General features: G+C 35.2%; 1 protein-coding gene across 5 annotated transcripts in view; it reads left to right on the forward strand.

Annotated features, from left to right (window-relative positions):
* PAN3 (poly(A) specific ribonuclease subunit PAN3) overlaps positions 1–25,066 on the forward strand; it is a 143,917-nt gene that overhangs the window by 68,767 nt on the left and 50,084 nt on the right. For all 5 annotated transcript variants that reach the window (XR_002126592.1, XM_019666052.1, XM_019666053.1 and 2 more), the window contains one exon: positions 1,925–2,072. Coding sequence is in view for 4 of the 5 variants with exons in the window: in XM_019666052.1 (XP_019521597.1) it covers positions 1,925–2,072 (148 nt within the window). In the remaining variant the exon portion in view is untranslated. The remainder of the gene's footprint in view (positions 1–1,924; positions 2,073–25,066) is intronic.

Genomic DNA, 25,066 nt, shown 5'->3' on the forward strand with positions numbered 1-25,066 from the left:
TCTCTATATATATATATATATATATACATATATATCCATTTATAGTTGACATGCAATATTATACAACATCAGCTTCAGGTGTGCAGTGCAGTGATCAAGCCTCTACCCCACCTATGATGTGGTCTCCCTAGCAAGACATGTGACCATCTGACACCCTACAAAATATTTACAACATTATTAATTATGTTCCTCGAACTGTCTTTCATATCCCTGTGGCAGTATTGTAGTGAACCATATATGCTGTCTAATCCCTTCCCTTTCTCCCTCGTCCCCACCCTGTTGCTTTTTATGTTGACTTACAACTTCTAAGACAGATTTAGAATTGACTGGTACACACTGATGAAGCCCTGAAGTGATCCTGTTAGTAGCCATTTGTTCCCTATAACTAGGGAATTACACATCAGTATAATGTACTGGCTTATTTTCTACTCCAGAAATTAAGGAATTGACCATATTTTTAAAGAACATGCCACTATTGAAAACTTCAGAATTTAGAAGGGTGTGTGTGTGTGTGTGTGTGTGTGTGTGTGTATGTGTGTGTGTGTGTGTGTAAGACACAAGGATTTTTTTCTCTTTGGAAAATATATTTTGGCTCAGGCCTGATTCTTTTTTCTCCCCCGAATTTTCGTGTCTTAGATGGGACAGTAAAAGAAATTTATTCTGTCTATCTAGTATATTTTAATTAAGCTCAGATTAACATTTCTTCTACATGTTATCTCTTTGTGTTTAATTTTCCCTGGCACATAACTGGTAAAATATCATTTGTTTTAGAGTTTAAAATTAAGTTAGCCTGTTGACAGGTTACCTTCCCAATCTAACATTTTGAACTTGAACTTGACAGTTTAATGTATTGTTGATGTCAAATAGGGAAGTTTTCTTGGGTTGTGCAGTAATTAGTCCATCGTCTGATTTTTGCCTTTTTACATTCTAATGGTTAGTTCTAAAATACTTTTAAGTGATTAAATTCTTTGTGTCACGATTCAGTGTTTTAAACTTAGTTTATATGTATACATGAAATATGTGCTGACGTATGAACATACTGAATTATTTCCTTGGTTGGCCCTATTGCAAGTTGAATTCAGATACTATTAATGTTCATGGTCATTGAATCTTTATTACACTTAAGCATGTAGAATTTAAAATGGTCACCATTTCAGAAAAATAGTATATTCATTTATTTCATATGGACAAAATATAGGCCATTTATGAATTTGAAATGCAGCCTTGTAATGTTGTAGTAGTTCTTAAAGCCAAAAGTGCCATGCCACTTGAATGTATAAAATGTGGTGACATAGCACAACTGTGAAGGAAAATTTTCTAACATAATCTCATAGAAAAATATTATAACAGAAGATACATGTGATACTTTGCAGGCATTGGGGCCTCTACTGTAGTCTATCTTGATTCCTCCCACCTGTTTGCCTTGTTTTTAAGTGTTTTTCTTGTCTTTCCTGTTACTTAAATACATGGCACTATATTATTGGAGGAATGTCTTCAGTGCTTATAAAAAGAAGTGATTAACTTGGGAATAAAGGCAGTTTTGACCTTTTTCCTCATAGAAGTGGTTTAAAAATATTAAACTTGAAACTTGTTGCTCAGTTTTGAGGTAGTCTCAACCTCCCAGTTCTCTAAAATGTGTTAAGATAGTTTGGTAATGGTGCATATTGCCAATAAAGGCAAAGTTAACATGTTCCTAAGGTTATATTCTGCAAATGAGATGATTAAAACTCTCAAATTTGATCTAAAAATTTCCCTCAAGAAATTTGATTATACCACCCCAAAATATGGAAACTAAAAAACACTGTAAATCCTTTCAATAAAATATTTTGCTCCGTAATAAAACAGTGTGGAATAATGCCTAGTAGATTCAATGTCTTTTTTGGACTTAAAGTGTGTTAACTTACTATATTTGATTTTTAAATAGACACCAAATCCTACCGCAAGCGAGTTTATTCCTAAAGGAGGATCAACCTCCAGGCTGAGTAACGTGTCCCAGTCAAATATGTCTGCCTTCTCTCAAGTGTTCTCTCACCCATCCATGGGAAGCCCTGCTGCCGCTGGATTAGCACCAGGTAAGCTGAGTAACTATTTCCAGTGAGTTCCAGATAGCAAATCTGTAAGCACCATTTGCCATTAGTTTATCAGAACTGAAACTGTATACTTGAATGATTCACATTTGAACATTATGAGTTTATGTTCTAGGTGTTGGCATCATAGACCAAATGTGTAGTTGACAAGTTGAAAGCAAAATTTAAACATGAACAGAATTTATATATAAGGATTGCTAAAAGTACAGAAATCAATTTAAAGGAGGAAGCAATTTAGGAAAACTATCTATCTGGACCTTAGTATTTCCCTATTTTTTTAAAAGTCAATGATAATGCTATTTTATTCAAAATCTTCTTTAAGAGATAAATAGAATACTGATGTGTATATATGCTTCAGAGTCTTTTTTAGTACTAAATTTCTAAAAAATCCATATTCAAAATACAAGTTTAGGTGTATTTATTAACTTTCACATGTTTGGTTATAAATTGGGTCAAGTATTATAAACAATAATAAGGAAGAAATGTAAAGTAATATTGGGGTCATCAAGGTAAGGAAAACAGTGCTTCTATTCAATCATTTTCTTTCAAGTTTACCCATAATGGCAGAAGAATTTGAACAAATGTGCTTATACCCCAGGGGTCCTGAGGCACAGAACTCTTTTTTTTTTTTTTTGAAGTCCTCTTCTTTTATCTTAAAATTCATGCAAATTTTGCATTCTATTCTGTAACATAAACATTTACTATAATATAAAAATTTGAAAAATTTCTTAGATAATTAACATCTCCCATCCCTACTGCAGTGTATCTTATCAGAAATGGAAGGTATGCCAAATTATATTGAATTCATATTAAGTGCTGAGCCAGGTTATCTTGTGTCTGTAAAATGTTTGAGCTCCTCACACAGATTATGTTTCTAGAACCTGTACTGGATAATCATCACTTGGTCTTGAATGTTTCAAAAAGCAGAAACAAAATGGAATATACATACACTAAATGAAGCAAAAAGATCTATCTAGATCACCCTGGAACTAGTGCTGACTCCAGGGCTTAATCCAGTTAGTAAGAGAATTGTTGGTGCTGATACTCATATCGAAATCAAGGACCTTTTGGGGAAGAAGAATGAGAGAAGATAATGATAACGTTATGGAACAGAGAGCATCTGGAGTAGTGAATAAAGTATCAAGCGTACTCAGAGGCTGAATAACCTTGTGTTGTCAAGGGTTTTATCAATGCCTCCTTTCTCTCTCTCTCTTTCTCCCCACCGGTCTCTCCCTTCCTTCTAACCCCCTCCTCCTCATTTGTCCCCTTACCTTTTTTTCTACTTTGGCTCTTTCAGGTTCAGTTAAATTTGTGAACATTTCCCCCTTTCCCTAGAGAGCAGAATTGAATATCCCTGATAGCCTCAAAGTTTTACTTGTAAGTAATATGCTGCTATGATTTTTCTCCCATTGAGGTGTGTTCACATTGTGTACATGAGCATAATCTATGTGTCAGCTGTACATCTAAAATTTCATAAGAGATTGTTCAGACTTCTGAGCAATGTTTATAAAGCACCCACAATAATGGTATCCATATGGCAATTACAAATCTTGGTCTTTCTTTGTAATTAAGTACCAGTTTACTTTGACCTAACAACATATCTTCCCTTGTTTCAAAAATAAATATTTTGTTCACATCTTTGATCAGACTAATTCAAGCTTGCCATTAAAAAAATACAGGCTTTTTAAATATTGGAGGAGTTAAAAATGTCAAAAGGGAATTTTAGATCTTGAAAACGTTTAGTTAAAAAATTCATTAATGCTGTGGTATTTGTTAAAGCCTTCCAGTAGGTATTAACTTGTGTGTAGGTAAGAGTTTCATTGGTCCCAATTGGGTATCACAACCTAAATTTGGGATGAAATTAATTTTTAATTAAATTAGCTGAGAAACTACTTAATCTACGTAGCTCTAACATGAAAATGGTCATTCTGTGTCCTATTAATGAAACTAATTACTGTCTGGAACCATTGGAAATAGGTCAGTATATCATATTAAATGTATTCCCGAATTCTTTATACCTATTATATAAAAATTTTTCTTTTTTTCAAAGACAGTGAAAGAAATCAACAAAGCTAAAATATTTTCTAAAAATACTAGAACAATTAATGGTTTCGCATTTATTATTTCTCCATATTTTCTCCTTTTACTTAATAGTTTAACACTTTTTACACATGAGCAAAGAAAATAAAATTAAGTCCCTACTTACTTTCAGAAAACCAATTTGCCCCTTCAGTGTCTTCCATCTCTTCTTACACACAAATGTCCCTTTTTTCAAGGCCTAGGAAAGGTTCTTGACATTTCTACTTTAAGGTTGTAAAATAAAAAAGGTTATAAAGTTTATTTACCTACTTCAGTGGTGATTTAATTTATTATTAATGCTTTTTGTCTACTATAGGTGTAACCTATTGATAATTTTCAGTTACAAAGTTGTATTTTCTCTTTTTTTTCAATTTCTGTTCCAGATTACTGCCCTTGAAAATATGTCAAAGTACTGCTTTCTAAAAAAATATGAAATCTTAAATATTTTGGCACTCAAATGTAAACTAGAGTAATGTAATTTTCATTATATATGATAAAATACATATACCTTTTGACGAAAATGTAAAATTATTTGAGCAAAGTTGAGTAGATATTAAGATTTTGAATATCCTCAAATTGTAAGGAACGAAAGTATAATTTCAGGAACAGAGTAGATCCTGAGTGAATCAAGTCTCTTTTTAAAACATGTTTTTTTTTATCACTTTTAAAACATGCTTTGTGTTTTTAAAAAAGTTTGAATGCAACAAGTAAAATTTGATACCAAAGTTATTTGAATTTATTCATAACTAATTAGGTTTAAAAAGTATTTAAAAGTTAAAAATGTGTAGCACTTGTTATATTTTCATTGACTTGTATACACAGCCATTTTATTCTATTTTAAGAAATCAAGGCTCTATAAGCTTACTTGTTTTATGTCAGTTAATCTAAGAGCAATAGCTACATTTCTACAATAAGTATCTTCTGGAAAGGTAGTTAGTTATAAGAGTATACGGGGTGTGGCACTTAATTTGGGCTTCATTGTCTTAGAGAACATATAGTTTGTAAATCTGCATTTTTCTCTGGTCACAGCTTATATTATCCTGAGGTTCGCAGCCTTCTAAAAGTTAAGAACCGCTGGAGTAACATACCGTTAGCAAAATTTATTTCTAGAGTGTATTATAGTAAGAATACTTTTAAAGAAATGTGTAGTCTAAAGATACATTTTTCTAATAGCTTTGGCTTTAGGCAAACAGTTTTTTAATAGATCTTTAGATATGAAAATCTGACTACACTAAGTATATGAAATGATAGTTTATGCTTTAATTTTTTTGTACCATGAAAAGTAATTTTATCATGAGAACCAATTGCTGACTGTTTTTCTTAATCCGAATTTTTCCTAAGAGTATTTTGATTTGGTAGTAGATTAGTTAACTAAGTCTTGGTGTACACTCCAGTTACCTCAGTATTGGCACAGTCTGTGTGAAAGTGATTTTAAGAGAGGTGGCAACTGGAGCATCCGTTCTGGACAGTGTTCTCATAATATCATTTGGTGGTTTAATGTGCAATTCTGACTCAGTAATTGAGCATCTCTCGCTCTGCCTCATTGGGGCAGAAGAGAGTTCTTGGACTTGAAAATGCCAGCATTGATTCATAAATGAGAGAGAGAGTCAGTCATAAGAGACTTTCCAAGTTTTCCTTCAGTATTCTTTCAAAATGAAGATGTTACAGATTTTTGGCCCATTTGGTATATTTTATTATAAATTATTATGGCAAATCTCAGATGACTGATTTTGGGAAAAGCACTTAATTATACTAAATTTATCATTCTTAACTAATTTTATTCATTTATTATAAATTTTATTGTAATAATTTAGAAAAATCTAAAGAAAATATCAGCTTTTTGATCCCGCTTTTTGAAACAATCATTTTTTTATGTATTCCTGCGGGTGCCAAATTGATGGTTAAAAGTAGCTAATATTCTTTAATATATTTTTTGGCTTGGTCGAGGTGTGGGGGAAAAGGGGAAGGGAAAAGGAAAATGGAAAATTAATATTTATCCATCATTCTTGTTCAGAAATATTAAAATATTAAACTTTTTATAGATACAATATACTATTTAAAATAGCATTATTTATTCTCATAATGTTGAAAGGATTGGGTAAGGAGGTTCCCTTTTACTTTTAAAGTTCTATGGTAAAAAAATGAAGTCCTGCAATTCTTTAGCTCTATGGCGTTTCGTATCATACATGAAGAAACGGAGGCTCAGTTCACTTCAGTTGCATAGTAGTTGGCTTATGTGATAATCTGATCTTGGTCATTGGTGGAACCTTTGGGGTTTACATAGCCTTGTGCCAGTTTGTAGGTGACATTCCTGACAGATTCTCACCTGGCTTCTGCTTTGTCACTTATAGTAGTGATAAGGAATTCCATTAGCCAACCAAGGCAGCCCAGTGTACATTTTAACAGTTTGAGTAAAAAAGGAAATTATATATACCTTATGCTGAATTAAACTCTGTCTTTTGTCTAATTTTTACCCACTAGTCCTAGTTCTTTCCCTTTGTGTTGAATGGAATAAATCAAAATCTTTTCTATGTGATAGTCCTTTCAATTTTTTCCTTTTTACGCTAGTTATATGTATGTATGTGTCCATATAATCAACCTGTTTGCATGACTGAAAAAAGAGGACAAACTGGGAAAATACTGTTAACATTAACAAACTGTATAGGTCAAAACTCATAAACTTGTAAGTCATAATGGCTGGAGCACTAGTGTCGATAAAATTAAACCCACAGGTGTGTCTAACTGTATTACTACTCTGATGTCCAGCTAAGGAGTGGATGTTCCTTAGGCTCTATGTTAAAATCACTAATGGCGTTAAAAATTCCATAAGCTATCATTTTAGATTATTTTGTGTTTCACTAAGTATATAATTACTGAAAATAAAAATTATAAAAAATATTTATGTAATTCTTAAACATCATCATGTTTTATATAGGATGTAACTCTAAATAGATTTTCCTTGTAATTTTTCAAAAGTCTACCGTTAAACGGATTCTGTGGGACAGTCAAGTAATTCTTGAGTTTATTTTGATATTTCAGTTTCAGCTGATTTCTCTGAATTATTTTTACACTTAATAGCAATAGAGGTAGTTTAGCATTAAAATGTTCTTCTAATTGTTTTAAATTACCAATCCAGATTTCCTAAGCATCATATAAATTCCTTAAAAAGAAGGGATCTTGTCATTTCTTATCTTGCACAAATTTAGGCATATAGATGGTACCTAGTAAATGTTTACTCATTTAACTAAATTTCATTTCTGTCTTGGAAAAACATTTTTTGAATTGGTGGGTCTTTCTTGAGTACAGTGAACTTCAATGATTCAATAAACATTTTTGAAGAACTTTTAAGAAACTGCAAATATTCAAGAGGATATAGACTGAATAGTTTCTATGAGAAACAGAAATATGCTTGTTGTAAGTTTAACTGCATCAGAACTAGAGTCACTGTGTGTTTTGAGGTGCTAAAACATTCTTAAAACCAATTACCTAATATTTGTAAGTATTATTTTTAAATTGCATGTTTCCATTTTTTGTAACTACTTTGTTTTTCAGGTATATTCAGCAGAACTCAAACTTTTCCAGGTTTTCTAATTGGGGATTGCTTTCTATATTAAAAAATGCAATAACAATTTATAGTTAAGATGAGGGATCCCCAAGGTTTTGTCAAGAGGGCCTTTTCACTGCCCTGTAATGGTGAGCTCATCCTAGAGGGAGGCTGCTCTGTGTATGCATGTATATGGATGCAGATGGTGATGTCCCAGGGACGAGTACTAACAATAGAACTCTAGACCCATGACTGGATTGGGAGTGCCTGCTGGCCATATTCCTTTCCCAGTTGGGAATTTCAGGAAACTGAGGCGAGACGTTAATGGCGCAGAGGGGGATATGGCTGCCGCAGCTGGCTTGGAGACCTGTCAGGTAAGGCGTAAATAGCTACCGATAGACACTGTTCTGGTTGGGGACTCCGTGGTTAATGTGTCCTGTTAGGTATGAGATTTCCTGGTGTGGACTTCCTGTGTAAATCTCATGCATTGGCTAACTTGTCCCTTAATGAAGGGCAGGGGCTGGATGGGAGTGGGTAGGGTTCTCTTCTACAACTGCAGCAACATCTGCTCAGGGCTGCTTTCATGAGTCATGACGCGATCGCCTTTAGAACATAGGACCAGGTTTCTACTAGAGTAGCTGTGTGGCTTTTGGCACACTCTTTGATCCCTGTGTTTTAGCATCTTTATTTATTTCTTCTTTTTTCTTTTTTAAAGATTTTTATTGGGGGAAGGGGAACAGACAAGTTGCTATGCTTTTGTTCTTCAGTCTAGTTGTGGAGGATGTTGCTTCACTGGCTCAAGTTGGCACCATCATTGTGCCCTTCCCGGGTGAGGCAGATCAGTCGCTGGCTTCTGGATGGCTGCTCACGGCGGCTCTTAGCAGCTGATGCTGGCTGCTGGCCGCTCACGCTGGCTGCTGGCTACACATGGTAGCCCATGGCAGCCCACTGCAGCAGGGGCCGCAGCCCACACCGTGGCCAGCGACTCACGGCAGCCCAGCTCCAGGTCGAGCTGTTGTTCAGCATCTTAGCTGTGGAGGGCAGTGTCACTGGCCCTCATATGTGGGATTTGAACCGGGGCCCTCTGGTGTCCCAAGCCAGCTCTTAACCAGCGCGCCACTCGGCTGGCCCAGTATCTTTATTTCTATAGTAAGATACTATTAGATGCTTTTAAAAGTCTTCCTAATCTAAAATTCTATTGTTTTGTGACACGTTGATCTATAGGAGATAGGTACATTAGAAGGAGACAGAAGTCAAGACCGTGATGAGCGGTAGCAGGAAGGAAAGAAGAGTTTAATTTTTGTGCTAGACTTTAAAAGGCATGTGGGCTTCCTTGCCATAGTCTGTGTAAGTAGAAAATCCCACCAAGTCTGCCATCGCACCCTGGGTGGAGATGAGGGGAGATTTGTTTTAGCTGTAGAGGTTAGTCTGGGGTGACTCCGAGTGTCGTAGTGGTTTTGAATGAACTGAGAGAGGCCACAAGAGCACATGTTAGTATGCCTAAGAACATTCCTGAATCTTAGCTGGATGTGGAGAGTTAGAAGTCAGTCTGTTCGTTTCCTTTCGGTTAAATAGGTTGAGAGCTCCAGAGATTGTTTCTTCTTTAACTGGTTCAGTGGTGCCTAAAGCATTGTTGGTGCTCAGTGGGGGAGAGTGTCTGTGTGAATAAAGGTGCTGTGCTGTGTGTAACATGTCTGGTTAGGAGCGGTTCCCTAATTCTGTAGGAATGAATTGAATGGTGGCAGCCTCTTCCAGTTCTTGAATTTCTCGATTCTTCTCAGCCTGACTAGTCATATTCACATGTGAAAGTCATCTTTTTTCTTACTCTTTTTGCCTTTCAGATGTGCATTTTCCCTGGAGTAGGGTATGTGGGAAGGGTTTAGTAAAAGGAGAGAAACTAGAGGTGTATCCCTTTAAAAACACCCAGTGCACACAGCCATGTAAAACCTAAACCTAACCATGAATACTAGCAAAAACTCTAGATGTGGACTGCATCTTTATATGGTAATAATATTTACTTCTGGAGTTTTTAGTCCTGAATCTCTTATTGTTACGGTTGAAATGAGATGTTTTCTTAGGATTTCATAAACAGGTTCCCATATTTTAGGTGTGGTTATCCAGATTTTAGATTGGTGTTCCTAGAAATAGTAACTAGTAGCTAGAAGTCCCTTTGAGGGGTTTTGTACCTTATGGATCAGTAGGATATTAATATAATTGTAGCCACCAAACTGCTGTCCAAGCCATAACTACTGTGGACGGTCATCTTACTGCCCACTCTGATATTGAAACAAATAGATCCAAAATGTAACGGTTTCACTGTCCAGGTGATCTGGGACACACTCTTTTACATAATCAGGGACCCAGGTCAAGTGGCTTCTAGGTATCTCTCCAGTCACCTGGGAGGGGGAACGCATGGAGTAGCATGAGTGGGACGTTAGTATGGATAAGCCTGGAAATTGCAAGTACCTCCAACGGTGACTGTCTGCCAAAATCCAGACTTCCATTGCCCAGGCTTCTTTGGATGCAAAATTACAGCAGCTGATCCCTGTTAGCTCTTGTGTGTATACATTTGGGGGGCATTATCTTATTTGCATCTTTTTGTATCTACTTTAAAGAAATCACCAAGGCAGTGGCAATAACTGATTTATCCAGCATCATGGGAAATGAAGCTTTCTAGCATACTTGAGTTTTTTGGATATTAGAAGCTTTATGGCATTGTCAAAATGTTACATTTTCAGCAGTTTTTCAAGGAGAGATTTCCAAACTTTACAGTACTCTGTTGCTTCAAACAAAAGACAACTTTTTTGATGACTTTTGCTCAACTTGATATATCTCCGTGATTGTATTGAACCAGAATACAGTCAGTACCCTGTAGATGTCCGAGTTCTCAGAGCAGTGTGTAATTCCTTAGACTCTACCCTTTCCATTGCCCTCCTGCCCCAGTGTCTTACATTGTCACTCCCTGAAGGTAAGGCCTTTCTCTTGCTCTCTGAACCTGTTAACTGATGCTAAGATTCTTTTTCCTGGGATGCCATTTTGAGAACCATGCTTTCTTAGTACTCAGCTGCCGTCTCTCCTCTTTTTTCTTCTAACCCCTTTTCCCCCCTCCTAACCTGCTGAAGGCTGAGAACACAAACACGTTTTTTTATACCTTTTTTTTTAAATAAGAAAAAGACATTGAGTCGTGGACCTGAATCGTTGCCTGTGAATAAGGCACATTGACTTTCAATTATCCTTCAGCTGAAGCTAGCTTTGCTTTTTTGGTTCATGTCTATATTCTGGATAACTGAAGTTATCAGACAGTAACTATTGAATGAATTGTTACAGGGATTACTGAAGTTCAGTCTAGATCACAAATACAGTCTGAATAAAACTAGGCAACAGGGATTTCTTTTCCCTTACTAATGTTAATGGGACAAAAATAGTGTAAATTCATTATTATAATAAACCTAGTAAAATTTTCAGAACACCTGAAAAATCAACAGCAGTAAGTACCTTGGGTATTTAAAATTTTAAACCCTATGGATCTAGAACTAGTAATCAAATATCTTATTTGCATGTTACATTTTAATATTTATGTTTTAAAATTTTTATGTAGAAATCCAAAGTTAACTAATACTAATCTAACATTTTTTGTGAATATATGTAATTTTTAATAATCAGGCACACTTGTCTTAAGTTTCTTGTTCTTAAACAACACAACATAATTTATCGCTGTGAATGAAAGATACCATTTACTCATAAACATTCACTATCGCTTGAGAAAAAAATAATGGTTCTTTTGATCCCAAAGAGTTATATTTAGTAGCTAACACCTAGCTTCCTTCCATTTTGCTTTGACCCTTTGTTTAAGTAACCTAAGTGTTACGAATTAAATGATGGCCACCATTGCAGAGGCTGCGGAAGACCCTATAATTTAAAATCATTTGGCCAAGTTTGGGGGCAAGCAGGTGACTGTTGTGTTTCAAAATTATAATTCAAACCCTAACAGTAGTTTTTAAAAATGTGAACAAGTTATTCACATTTTTAGGGGTGTAGGCACTGTAGTTTACATATAGTCAATATTCTAATAATATTTGTTGAATTAATTAATGAAACCTCATATGGAAATGAGGCTATTGACAGGTAAGGCCAAAGGGTCAATTAAATGACTGTGTAGATATGGTAAGCAAAATAATTGTGTAGGCTGTCGTTTCCATCAAATACTATATAAGAATATGTGGTTGATAAAACTCAGGTTAAATTCATAATATGAACTCACAGTATTTGCCTAAATTTGGTCAAGGAAATTAAATAAATTTTGTGATAAAGCTTGAGGGTATTTAATAGTTTTATTAATGCTTACAGTGTTTCTAATATCCAGGTAGTCCATATCTCAGATAGGCATGCACCCAAAATGAAGTATGATTATATTAATCAGTTGCTGAAATTCTCCAGATATTGAGGGGAAAACCAGAAATCGAAACTGAGTTGCATTTATTTTGGCCAGATCCACATGACTTCTATTAAAGGGTATTTATTTACATGTAAAAACAAGCAAACAAAAAATAGTAAATGAAGAACACTTTTTGGATTATTTTGAAATTTGTCATTTTGATTTACTTGTAATCAAATACAATTTTTATAATTGAAATGTTACTGTAATTCAGTAGTAAACATTTCATGCTTTTTGTTATAGTTGTGATATCTTCATGGTCCTATTCATATAATTTTTAGTTCACATTTTTTTTGATGGAGGCTTTAAAAACAAGATTCAAGTTTCTTCTACTCATTACTATATTAGAAGCTTCAAAGTAGATATTGATTGATGGCAAAATCAGAGTAGAATGGGGCCACAAATACTGAAGGGTCTTCTAATCCAAGGTTCAGCTTCCCATGAATCTAAATTTTGGAGACTTCAAAAATAGAAAATTGTTTTATCACATTTTACAAAAAGCGTTTCAGTGGTAGCTCATGATTTGATTCTGTTCCCCTCTACATGGGAAACATTTTCGTATAGAATGTGAAGATCTACTACCTTCAATTAAAAAAGAAATCTATGAAATGCATACAAGTACTTTGTTGAGAATTTAATTTCCATAGGCTTAAAAACAAATAATATCCAGAAATTTGGATATATATGTATTAAGAACTAGAGAAAGTATTTAGGTAAGGTATTTAATTCGTATTAATTCAAGTTGAGATCTGGCATGAATAACCTTTATCCACAAATGTTTTTTTAAATGCTTCCTTTTATTATGTTGGGTAAAAGCTGTAATCTATTAACAGGAAAATAACATTTATAAGATCTATGGTGAAATTATGCCTTTATTCATTAATGGTCTGTGAGTACACAAATTCCCTATTATTTTTACAGAGTGAGTTTTTAGGTTAGGCCCAATTCAAAACTTTTACCTGAATTTACAGATTTGAGCACTGTTTTTTTATCTTGCTTTTTCTTGAGTAGATTAACAGTTGGTCTACTAGCATGCATATTGCTAAACTAGGAAATGAGAATTTTGAATCAGTCATTTCAAATAAAGGCAAATGTGTTGATATAATTGGGAGAATCATCGATAGTAGCTTTGGCTGGTTGCTTTTAGCAATTCTTAAAAATCAATGGGAGACTTCTATTAATAACCATATACCTTTTCTTAAATTATTAATGATGAAAATCTTAAAATATTTGAATAAAAATCTCTAGAGTATTGTTTTCTTGTTTGATACACAGTTCTATAATTTCTTGCATATAAATGCTTATATTCCATTTTATTCATTTTAATTACTACACGGTATTATTTAAAAATTGTGTGTTTTAATCTCTTCTATAGAATAGCATGGATTTTTATGATTTGCTCAGTTGTATTGTTTCTTAATACTTTGGAAATCATGACAGTCATTCTTGGAGTGTGACTATTTTGGAGGAAAGATACATTCTTTGGTTTGTGTGCATTTTTTATGTTGCGAACTAATTTTGTGTGTGGATTTAGGAAGATTTAGAGCTTTCTCAGGATGTCATAACATCAGGGTAGAGGTGAATTAGGTTTTCATCATTTCACTGGCAAAATCAAGTTTATAGTCTTTCTGATCTAGCTAATTTCCTTGGTGAGAAAGCTCTGAGTTTTTCATCGTTATTTGTATAAAAAGAATATATTTATAATTAAAAAATTTTATCTAATAAAAAATAATTTATTTCCAGAGAAATTTTTAGTTTTGCTGCATTAAATAAAATGACTTGGTAAAGTAAATATTAATGCACCTCCAAATTTTTAAATTTTGAGCAATTTAAATTCAATGAGAGGTTTTGTTTCTCATACTGACCTCCTGGAGGTAATTTTGTATGTATCTGTTGGGTTGTTGGAAAAGTCATGATGCATTTTTGCAATGAAAAACATAGAAAAAATACATCATGACTTTTCCGACAACCCAATATATTCACAGGAAATAATGCTAGTACCCCATGTGAGAATTGCTTGGAGAAACTTTTAAGCACATGTTTAGACCCCATTTTATCATAAAGTAATACTGTGTTTAAGCTGAAATCAGTGGGGAACATAACTGCCCCCAGTACACCCCCACTCCCCAATAAAAAAAGGAAAGGTCTATTTTAAACATAATTGTGTAAGGAAATCCTTTTATTTTGCCACTTCAATAATTTTGACATAACACTAATGTACAATAAGACAAGTACTATTGCTTGTGTTCATGAAATATTTCTGACTAATGGATTTATCTCAAGGCTTCTAGCATTAATAGTAGAAAAACTACTAGTTAAAATTATGTGAAAATTAGCTTGGTTCAATGTTAATCTTTTAAAGATTAACCAAGGATTGTGCATCAACATTTCCCAGGGTGCTTTAAAGTGCGCGCGCGTGCGTGCGTGCGTGCGTGCGTGCGTGTGTGTGTGTGTGTTCATATTCCTGACCAGGACCTATCCTAAACCTGCCATTCCAGTTTCTCACCCAGATCCTTCTGTCCTTTTCCCTCCAGTTCTGCACAGTCTGTTTGGTAGGAAGCCTTCCTGGTAATTCTGATACCCATTCCTGGCTAAGAAGCAGTGCTTTAGGAGGTTTGGGGCAGTGGAGAAAGCACTAGTCTTGTGACTGTGAGGTTGAGCAGGACTTTGTCTCACCTCAGATACTTTCAATTCTGTGTGTTTATAATTACAAGAAAATGTTAACATGTCTTAAAAATTTTCAAGTTTGGAGTTTTGGTAGGATTATTATGGAGCTATTGTCTGTGTGCATGTGGATATATAATTCCTATACATTTTAAAAAAAAATTATAGGTAGCAAGGGTCCTTAAATGCTTAATTCATTTTCCCAGCTTCAGTTCCCTCCTGAGCTAGCTAAGCCATATGAAAATCTCTTAATTACCGTAGAAAAATATTCCCTGACTTCCTTTGGTACTGCAGTTCATCTCAGAATTTATTAATTATTCTCCTTATTCTGCATTCTATGTGCTGAGTTAAGGCTTTTTGTTTTCTGGGCTTTCACCTTTATGAAGTTGAGTAAACCTATCATCACCCTCTGAAAGATCTATTTTAAATTAATTGTGAGCAAGAAACTTAAGACTCATCTTGCCTTTCTTTCCCTCACTCCCCAAAGCTAGTCTATTAGCAGTCTTGTTAGTTCAGTCTTCATATTATTGTGTATCTCTGGGATTTGCTGCCTCCATCCGAGACCAAGCCATCATGGCCTCTCTCGTTTACTGTTTAAACAGCCTAATTGGTCTCTGCAATTCTTTTTCCATATAAAAGCCAAAGTAATCTTAACCATAAATCAGACCATGCCTTCCTAATGGTCACTGGAATAAATGCAAGCCCCTCACTGTAGCCCACGCAGTCTGTGTCTTGTACATCTCTCCAGTCTTATCATTCACTCTTTCCATTGTGTGTGCACTTCCCTCCATACTGGTTTCCTCACATGTGCCAGGCTCCTTTCTGGCTCACATTGCATATACTCTTCTACCTGTTCTTTCCATGGCTGTGCCTTCCCACGTCTTGGGTGTCAGCCAAGATGTCACTTACAAAGTAGGGCCTTTGACTAATGTAAAGGAAATTTTCCACCATTAGTTTCCACCATGTTATCCTGCTTATTTCCTTTTGGAAATTATTACATTTTGAAGTTTTATTTTTGTTTAAATTAGGATGAGTGGTCTTCTTCACTCCCATTGGAATAACCTCCCTTATGGCAGGAACTATGTATAGATGCTCAGTAAATATTTTTAGAATTAAATAATTGAAGATTACTATTAAAAGACTACCAACTTTCTTTTCTGATTGAAGAAACCTCACCCCTTTTAATTTACCTCATGGAGGACCTACTCTGTTATTCTCAAATAGAATATGTATTTGAACATGGTCAGCATATCATGGTCAGCATGTGTTTTTGCTTTGTCCTTACTGTGCCTGGAAGGCTTTTCAGTTTCTTGGGATCTTGCTTATTTTTTGTTGATTAGGCCAAATGCCTCTTTTTCCGCAAAACTATGCCTACTTCACTAGTCATTTTTGTCTTCCATCTCTGTGCCTCCAGAGTGTTTCAAGTCCTCATAATATTTTAAAAAAATTTTATCTGTATGTTTCATATATCTATTTCTTCCACTAAGGTTAAATGCTTCTGGAGGCATTTTTATCATTTTTTCCATTGTGATCACACATGGAGACCTTGAGTGCATATTAAAATTGACAAAATTTAAGCCCTTTAGTGGACTTTATGATAGTGTGTGATCTTTGTGAGAGCAGGGCTAGATTTTATTTCTTGAATTTCTGGAACCCCGCTCAGTGCCTGATCTCATGCAGTGGTTCTAGTAAGCTTTCATACGTAGTTAAAGGTAAGAATCACCTGTCCTCACCTAAGACCTCCCAAATCAGAAACTGCACATTTGGAGCGTTGGCCTTTGTATTTATAAAACTTTCACAGGCGATTTTGACATCTGCCCCCTTTATATCTAGAGGGAGAAAAAGTTCAAAATGTCAGAAGATTTGAAGGAAGGTGAGATTTCATCAGATTTGGATGAGGGTATCCAGGAAAGAAAGATTCATGGAAAAGGAAATATTTGAGGTGGATTTTAAAGGCTGGATGGAATTTCTTTAAACATTTTAAACACAGTTGGGAATCTATGAAGTTGTTTATTTTTTTCCCCTGTTTTAACCAGTATAATAATAATAATGAAATGTTCTCAATCAGCAAACTTTCAAAAAGTAATTCAATCTGAGCTAGGTGAAGACTGAACAGATGTGAAGAAAAAATCTGTTAGGCATGGTACCGAGCCATAGGCTTGGGGCATGGCCCTGCTGGAACAGGCATTATTACCCTTACCACTGCCAGGAAGTCCATGGAATTCCCTTGGAGAGGTTAGGGTAGGGCGGAGCTTTTTTTGGAGGGAGGAGAGGAAGTTCTCCCTTCCTCTCCCTTCCCCTCCTCTCCCCTCCTCTCCCCTTCGCACCTACCAGCTGGCACTTTGTTTTGTTTTCTTATAACGAAAACTGTATGTGGGCACCAGTGTGCAGTGATTCTACAAGACAGTTTAAATTACTGTCCTTCGTTAACTCATATGGATAGTTGTTTTTCTACCTTAGGCTCTTAGTTACTACCTTTGTTAATGTGGAATTTTCATTAATCTTTTCAAAGAAGTATTTTTGAAGTCTGCCATTTGTGTGATGTGGAGAGCCATCATCTCTGAAATATCAGAAGAGTAGAATTTTCTTAAAAAATTAAAATTGCTAGGCAAGTGAAAAAGATTAGATTGGGCAGGAACTTGGGGAAATTAATGAAAAATGGCACTGAGATAGATAAAATTTTCATATATTTAAAGTACCTGTAACTCAAAATCTGTTCCAGTTTTATTTGCCATTAGCACCCCAGAGTTGGGCACATTTTGTTTGATGGCTGTCAGAATGTGAGGAGAGGAGACTAGTAAGGAGATAAGACTGGAAAGGTGGTTTAGAGCACCTATATGGCAGGAACTTAATCTCAGCAGGCATCAAGGACATAAGACTTAATTACCATTTCTGCCCCTAGGGGGGCCTTTGAACCAGGAATACCAAAACTTAATTGGAATTTTGAACAGTGGTTTTCAAACATATTTTAAAAGCAGCAGAACTCTTGTAAAGTCTATACAATCCCCAAATCTAAAATTATATAAAGCAGATAAAACTAGCACTTCCAGGGTCAGGTTTATTAAATTTACTCACAAAGTTATTCAGTGAGAAGAACAAGTCTGTGTGGTGTTTTGTTGAATGCCAATGGCTTGAAATTGGTGGGTGAAGGATAATAATTAGTCTTATATTGCTCAGTCTCATATTTTCTATCATATAGAACATGAAAAGTCATGATTCACATGAATAGCTGTGCACTGATTTGTTCAATTTTATGTGAGTACATTGCATTTAAATATTGATTATTGCAGAGTCACTACCTTCCCAATAAAAAATCCCTATATGTACACACACGGGTGACAGGAGAGAGGTTTTACTCCAAGGCCTCCATGACCATATCCTAACCCAGCACAAATTAAGTACATTGGTGATAACATCTATGTGTTGAAAAATGAACGCATACTACTTTGGACTTGGATTTGTGATTTTATTAAAGATTTAATAAATAGTGAAAAAATAGAGGAAAGAAATTCAAATCAAGAATTTGCAGACGCTTGAAGCATTTCTGGAAACCTAGGGTTCTTGCTTAACATAGTTTAAAAACCACTGGTCCGTTTTTCAGTAGGAGGGAATTGACCAGTATACTGGTTAAGAAAGCTGGGAGGGTTGCAGCTTTTTTCAACCGAGATTCTCATCTGAACCACAGAATACAGAAAATGATTTGAGTGACTATTTTGTGACTTCTCCCAAGGATAGCATACAGCACGTCCCATTCATGACATTCAATGGGCCGCTTTAGCTCATTAGAACAGAGAAAGGCTGGGAAAGTGAGGGATCAATAAGGCTTTAAAACCAAACCAAACCATACAACCCCACAAATTACCAAAGTGTCAGATGCCTATATTCAAATAAGTACAATTTTCAAGATAATGCATAGTCACTACTAGCTTGTTCTTCGTAAATCCGAGATCTCAGGCACTGAGATTCTTGGTTTAGAATCAGGAATTTTCCATGTTAAAATTTGGAAGTGACTTGATTAAAATTTTTTCCTACACTTGAATAAATAATGGATTTAATCCATTTTTGAAAATGAAAAGTATCATTCACCTTCATGGTTCTTTTTGGAGGAAGTCTTGAGTAACATGTTTGTTTTATTCTGAAAACCTTTAACCTAATTCATGTGAAAGGGCAAAATGACATTTCAGTGTTCTGAAATTAGCTGAGCACTTTGTTGCCTTTCTTACTGAGTTTTTTTTCTTTCCCATTTCCATAATAACACATTATTGTAGACAAAACCTCTAACTCATGAAATGAAAAGGCCCCTTGTTTTGTTGTGGTACAACCTTGAAGTTCAAAGGCTGTGCATGTTGATTTTTAAAAAAATTTTTTAGAATGTTAGTCTTTTTATCTTTTGATTCAGAATATTTTCTCTGACTAGTGAATGAGGATCTTGCATTTAAGGAATTATGTAACACTTTGCTAGTTTTTTATGTATGTCCTTAAGCAAAGCTATTCTAGACATGTAGACTACTTATCACACATAGGCACGCACGCACGCACAGCAGCTTTTCAAAGATTAAAACAAAACAATGGCTTTAGCCCTTGGAATACTTTCCATTTATGTTTCCTGCAGATTTCTTGAGTGAGAAACCCTTTAATTTGTGTGATAGCTTTTCTTTTTTCTTTTCTTTTTTTTAGCTAGTTAACATTTCTAGCTTGAATTGAGAGGAAGTTTTAACCAAGAACTGCGATGGCATATAGATGCCTTCAGTTTATTGGCTACATTTTTAGTTGAAAGGAAGTTTAACTATTTTTGGACTCAATAAGTTGTCCTTTCCACTTGGGTATTGAAAGAGCTTATGAGCAGTAGCTATTCTGATTTTTGTTGGTTGTTTTCTCTAGGGAACAAGCTCTACCCTCTGAGTCAGCACTGGACTTGAAGATAAATCCTACAATTCATGAAACTGACTGATTCGACTAAAGGATGGATAGTTTGGGCAGCGTTGGACAGCTCTATGAGGGGTCTGTTTGTTTAACTGAAGGGATTGTTCAGTTCAGCAACTTTTAATTCCCCTAATCATAGGGGTTGCTGTTGTTAAAAACAGGGTTTGTGGAGGAATCAGTTCTGGCAATTAACATCAATATTCTTATTGACTCCATTTTCTCACCACACTTCATGGAGCCATTCTTTAAAGTGTAGAAATGTTACTGCGGTTTTGGCCAGCAAGAAGTAGTGTGCCCCTGAGAGGTCATCCTAGGAATTTTGCAGTCTCCTTACGAATCCCACTTTCTCCTTTTTCACATGGGGTTATAAACATTTTCTTTCAAGTAAACCCTTTGGCATTTGGGTTGTTTTATCTTTGCAAAGGGAGTTTACATTTGTGGCTTGAAACTTGTAGGATTAAGTTGAACTTAGTTTGATTAGTGTATACTTTATTAGATCAGTGAATAATTTATATTTCAGCTTATGGCTAATATTGTAATAAGCTTTTGATAATTAGCAGTTTTTACCATCAAAGTTACAGTATATTTTATTCATCAATCTTAGAGGAAATGCAAATAATGTTTAATTAAATGGATTTTTAATCTGATACATGAGGGATTTAAGCTATAGGAAGAAAAGTATTCTTATTCTAATAGTCCAGGCCATAATAAATGATGTAGGAATACTGTGGAATGTCTATTTTGGAGCCTTTTAAAAATGGTGTGTCATGACATAGGGAATACTTTGGCCAAAGGTACATCAGAGTGGTGACATACACTTTTGCTGTTTAAGAGTTAAAGGTTTATAAATATATTAATTTTATTTTAATCATCTGAACGTTAGTATGATTTAACATACGTAGGAATAATGGGAATTTCACCTAGCCAGTATTTAGCTTGATAAATATCCTTGATTGTTTAGGCTACAAGTGCAAATGATCATCCATCACATCCGAGTTTGGAAAATTAGGCTATAGACCAATGAGGTTTTATGTAGTTCAACTTCAGGTTCATTTTTTATGTGATTATTGTGACCTTAAGCATGGTACTTTTGATTAAGAACATGTTTAGCCACTTTTGATAATCTGCAAAGCTGAATTTGATTGAATGATCAAATTATTATGGGCAAAGAAGTAAAAGCTAGTATTTATTAACTTCTGCTTCCTAATTTTGTTGCTGGTTGGATGATGATTTGTTTTATTTTGTGCAGTCTGTTTGAGGATTAGATCCACATTTAAAATACACCTATACCTATGTGATGGTTGTCTCAGTTATTGGGCTGTCAGAAAAGTCATGACATATTTTTTCTGTTTTTCGTTGCAAAAATGCATCATTACTTTCCCAACAACCCAATTATCTTTATTTGTGTCTACTTTTTAAAGTTTTTTTTTTGTTGTTGTTGTTTTTTACCTCAGTTTGTGACTTAAAAGGGATGGTAAAATGTTCCCAAATTAAAATTTAGTAAAACACTGACTTTTTTTACTTGATGGCAGCATCTTGAAAGATTATTGCCATTAGTCAGCCCTCTTGTTGGTCAAAAAGGTGACCAAATCATAATCAAGATTTGTCATATTCTTGGATTCTCTCATGTTATTATAAAATGCATCTCATCAATTTAATAATAACAGCCTTTGCGGGGGAAGAAAAATTATCTTTAGATGTATAAATTTTAAAAAATCTTTAATAAAGAAAATAGTCCAAATATTCGTATCGCTAGGACTCTTCAGAAACACGACATTCTAATCCAGTCTGTAAATTTAAGGGTCTTGTGATGCCACAAGTCTGCCACAGTTATACATAGCTTTACAGAACTGGATTCTTTTTACAGTACCTACACTTTTAGAACTGACAGTATAATTTTGAGGCTTAGTGTAGAATTCCAGAAACTATAACAGATAAATGCTTTGAATACCATTCTCCCTTCCTTTTAACATTTTGTAGTTTCCAAAATTTGACAATTCTTCTGCCTTTAATCACATTTTCTGTTTTTACTATAAATTTTCCTTCAAGGTACATTATTTTCATAAGACCATTAGGGATTTAAATTTAGGTTAAATTCAGTAGCATGAGAGTGCTACGAGGAACCTAACTACTAGTTTAATGTCTTTCATCACTGGGTTTATATGACTAAACAAATCAGTGAGCTGTGTTGGGCCCCAGTTGTCTAGTTTGTAAAAATGAGAAGTGTAGTCTACTTCTGGCTTAAAAATTGGAAATTGGAAATGAAAACATTCTCTTCTCTTTAAACTATAGGCAAGTTCATGAAATAGATTCTTTATCTTTAAATTTAAGTAATTAAGGCAATTCTTAAGTATGTTTAAAAAGATAATTATGAGTTTAAGGGTGGCTTGATGGAGTGATTATCATGAAGCAAAAATATTTAAGGATTTCTAAATTTAGGATTTTAAAATTTATGTACAGTAAGCCCTCGCTTAACATCTTTGATACGTTCTGAGACTTTAAACGAAACTACATGTAACGAAACCAGTTTTACGACAGGCCAATTGATATAAACAAGCGTTAAATTCCTATGGCATCTGATGTACACTATAATGAAACGACAATATTCAAGGACCTGCTGTATTTTATTATAAGGCAATAATGATGATACCTTTAATATTTCTGCAAACTTACGCTCAAGGTTATTCAAAGCATAAATGTAAAAACTTGACTTTATTTTAGGTAGAGTTACAAAGTATTCATCTTTTCTATATTTTCTAACTGAATCAAATAACTGTATCATGGGGAAAAATTTTAGTGCACATCATAGAGCACCATTTATAATCAGCTGTTTTTCCCTAAAACGTTTTTACTACCTTAATGACTTGAGTTGATTGACAGTGTGTTCGCTAACCTTCAAGTTGCCATTCAGTTTTTAAAACTTATTTTATTAAGAAGTCGAATCTTTGTATTGCCTTTTAAAAAGCAGCACATGTGTATATATACATACATCTTAACTATAAAAATCCTTCAGGATTTAGGACTGTTTCTTTAGGATTCTTTCAAGAACTGGAATGATTTTTAAGGTGTTGAATTGAAAGCAGCTATTTTTATGATTATACACCAAATCATAGCCTAGATGACCCTCTTTAGGATTGATCAAAAAGTTTGTTATTTATTAAAAATAAAAGTTTGGGGCCGGCCGAGTGGCGCGATGGTTAAGAACTGGCTTCGGACGCCAGAGGCCCCGGTTCAGATCCCACATATGAGGGCCAGTGACACTGCCCTCTACAGCTAAGATGCTGAACAACAGCTCAACCTGGAGCTGGGCTGCCGTGAGTCGCTGGCGATGGCGTAGGCTGCAGCCCCTGTGGCACTGGGTTGTGATGGGCTACCGTGTGTAGCCAGCAGCCAGCGTGAGTGGCCAGCAGCCACAGTGAGCGGCCGTCCAGAAGCCGGCGACTGATGTGCCTCGCCTGGGAAGAGCACAATGATGGTGCCAACTTGGGCCAGTGAAGCAACATCCTCCACAACTAGACTGAAGAACAAAAGGACAGCAATTTGTCTGTTCCCCTTCTCCCAATTCCCCAGCACTGTTCCCATCACCCCAATTCCCCAATAAAAATCTTTTAAAAATAAATAAATAAATAAATAAAAATGAAGGTTTGTTTCATATATTTCTAATATTTAAATATGTAACTTTTTGAGTGGCTTCTATAATTTTGTATGCTAGAAGCTAAAATATGACTTAACTAATGATATTACAAAGTCTTTTCTATTTAATGTTAGTAGCTGAAATCTTATTTTAAGCCATAACATATATATTTAGTTTGTATGTATATAGCTCAAATACTAGAGATAGGAGCTGATGAAACATGGATAGGTTCAATTCCTTTTTATAGGAACTATATTTCATTTTTCTTTGTTATATTTTCTAGCCATGGAGTGTACATCAATAATATATGTAATTTTTCTAAATGTGTATGGACAAAAAGTAATGGAATCAATATAACTGCATTGCCCTAACTATTGGGTTGTTGGAAAAGTCATGATGCATTTTTGCAATGAAAAAAATAGAAAAAATACGTCATGACTTTTCCGACAACCCAATAACTTAAAGCTTAACGTTTTTCTCCTCCTTCTTCACTGAGGCATATGTTTGGATAGAAAAAAATAAAACATTTTCCTTTGCATTTCTCTATAACAGTACTCACTATACTATAGAGTGGAATTATGAAAAAGTGGTGATTGTACTGGAGACAAGTCAAGGTATTTGAGCAGACATCAGTTAACAAAGCAGGCTGAAGACTGCACTGCCATCCTTAAAAAAGCCTGCTGGCACAGTTGGCCCTTGGCTGATATCTTAACACTGGAGCTGGAGAGTGTTTCCATTGTTCCCTAACTGACTGGGGTGGTTTCCTGTGCAGACACTGTGCTCTGTGTTGCACACCTGCCTTCCTCCTGGGAGTTTGGAATTCTGGGATGTGTTTGGCAGAGGGTCCTGTGTGACCAGTCCCCTATAAAACCTTGGCCACTTGAGTCTCTAATGAGCTGCTCTGAGCAGATCTGCTACACACATGTTGCTGGAAGGAGAGTGAGCTGTGTGACCCCTCATGAAAGGAAGAGAATGTAAGCAAGCCTAGACACAAATTCCCCTAGGCGCCTCTTGTCTTTTTTCCTTGAGATGGATGTGTATGCTTATTATTACATTGCCTGGGATAAAGCTTAGTCATGAGTGCCACTGCAAGCCGAGTCCTTTGGGTTCCAGTGCATTTCTGAACATGGGGGCGGTCTTGGGGCCTCTCAACCAAGGATCTTTATTAGTCAATTTACGGAGAAATTCTACAGGTTACATTTTAAAGAAGTTTTATTTATACAGTTATCAGCATCATATGGCGAGTTCAGTGCATGTGTGACATTATTCTGTAACTTAACATTTATTTCAGAAAGTTCCATGCAGTAGAAATCTGTCCTGCATGTAGTATAGTTATCTAGAGTATCTTGGAGATCTGTTTGACAGGTTGCATCAAATTACAAATAACTCCACGATATCCAAACTTTTAATTGTTAAAATGATGACAAATACTTTCCTTAAACTCATGCCTGCTAACAACAGCAAGTGGTAGAAATGGACTAAGAACTAAGCTTGTCTCTGCAGCACTGAAAGCGCACGTGGGGAGAGAAAAGTGCTCTGAACTGAACTTTGGAGTGGACCTTTTATACCCGCCCTTTAATTCTTCATCAGCAAAGTCAAGGGGAAGAAGTGATTGATTCTGGATACGTTTAAGGCACTGTTAACGTTTAGGAGTGCCGTAGAAACTTAGTGTCTGATTTGGGGCTATAAATGTGCATTGC

Source organism: Hipposideros armiger, unplaced genomic scaffold (genome assembly GCF_001890085.2).
Source record: "Hipposideros armiger isolate ML-2016 unplaced genomic scaffold, ASM189008v1 scaffold_459, whole genome shotgun sequence".
Lineage (NCBI taxonomy): Eukaryota > Metazoa > Chordata > Mammalia > Chiroptera > Hipposideridae > Hipposideros > Hipposideros armiger.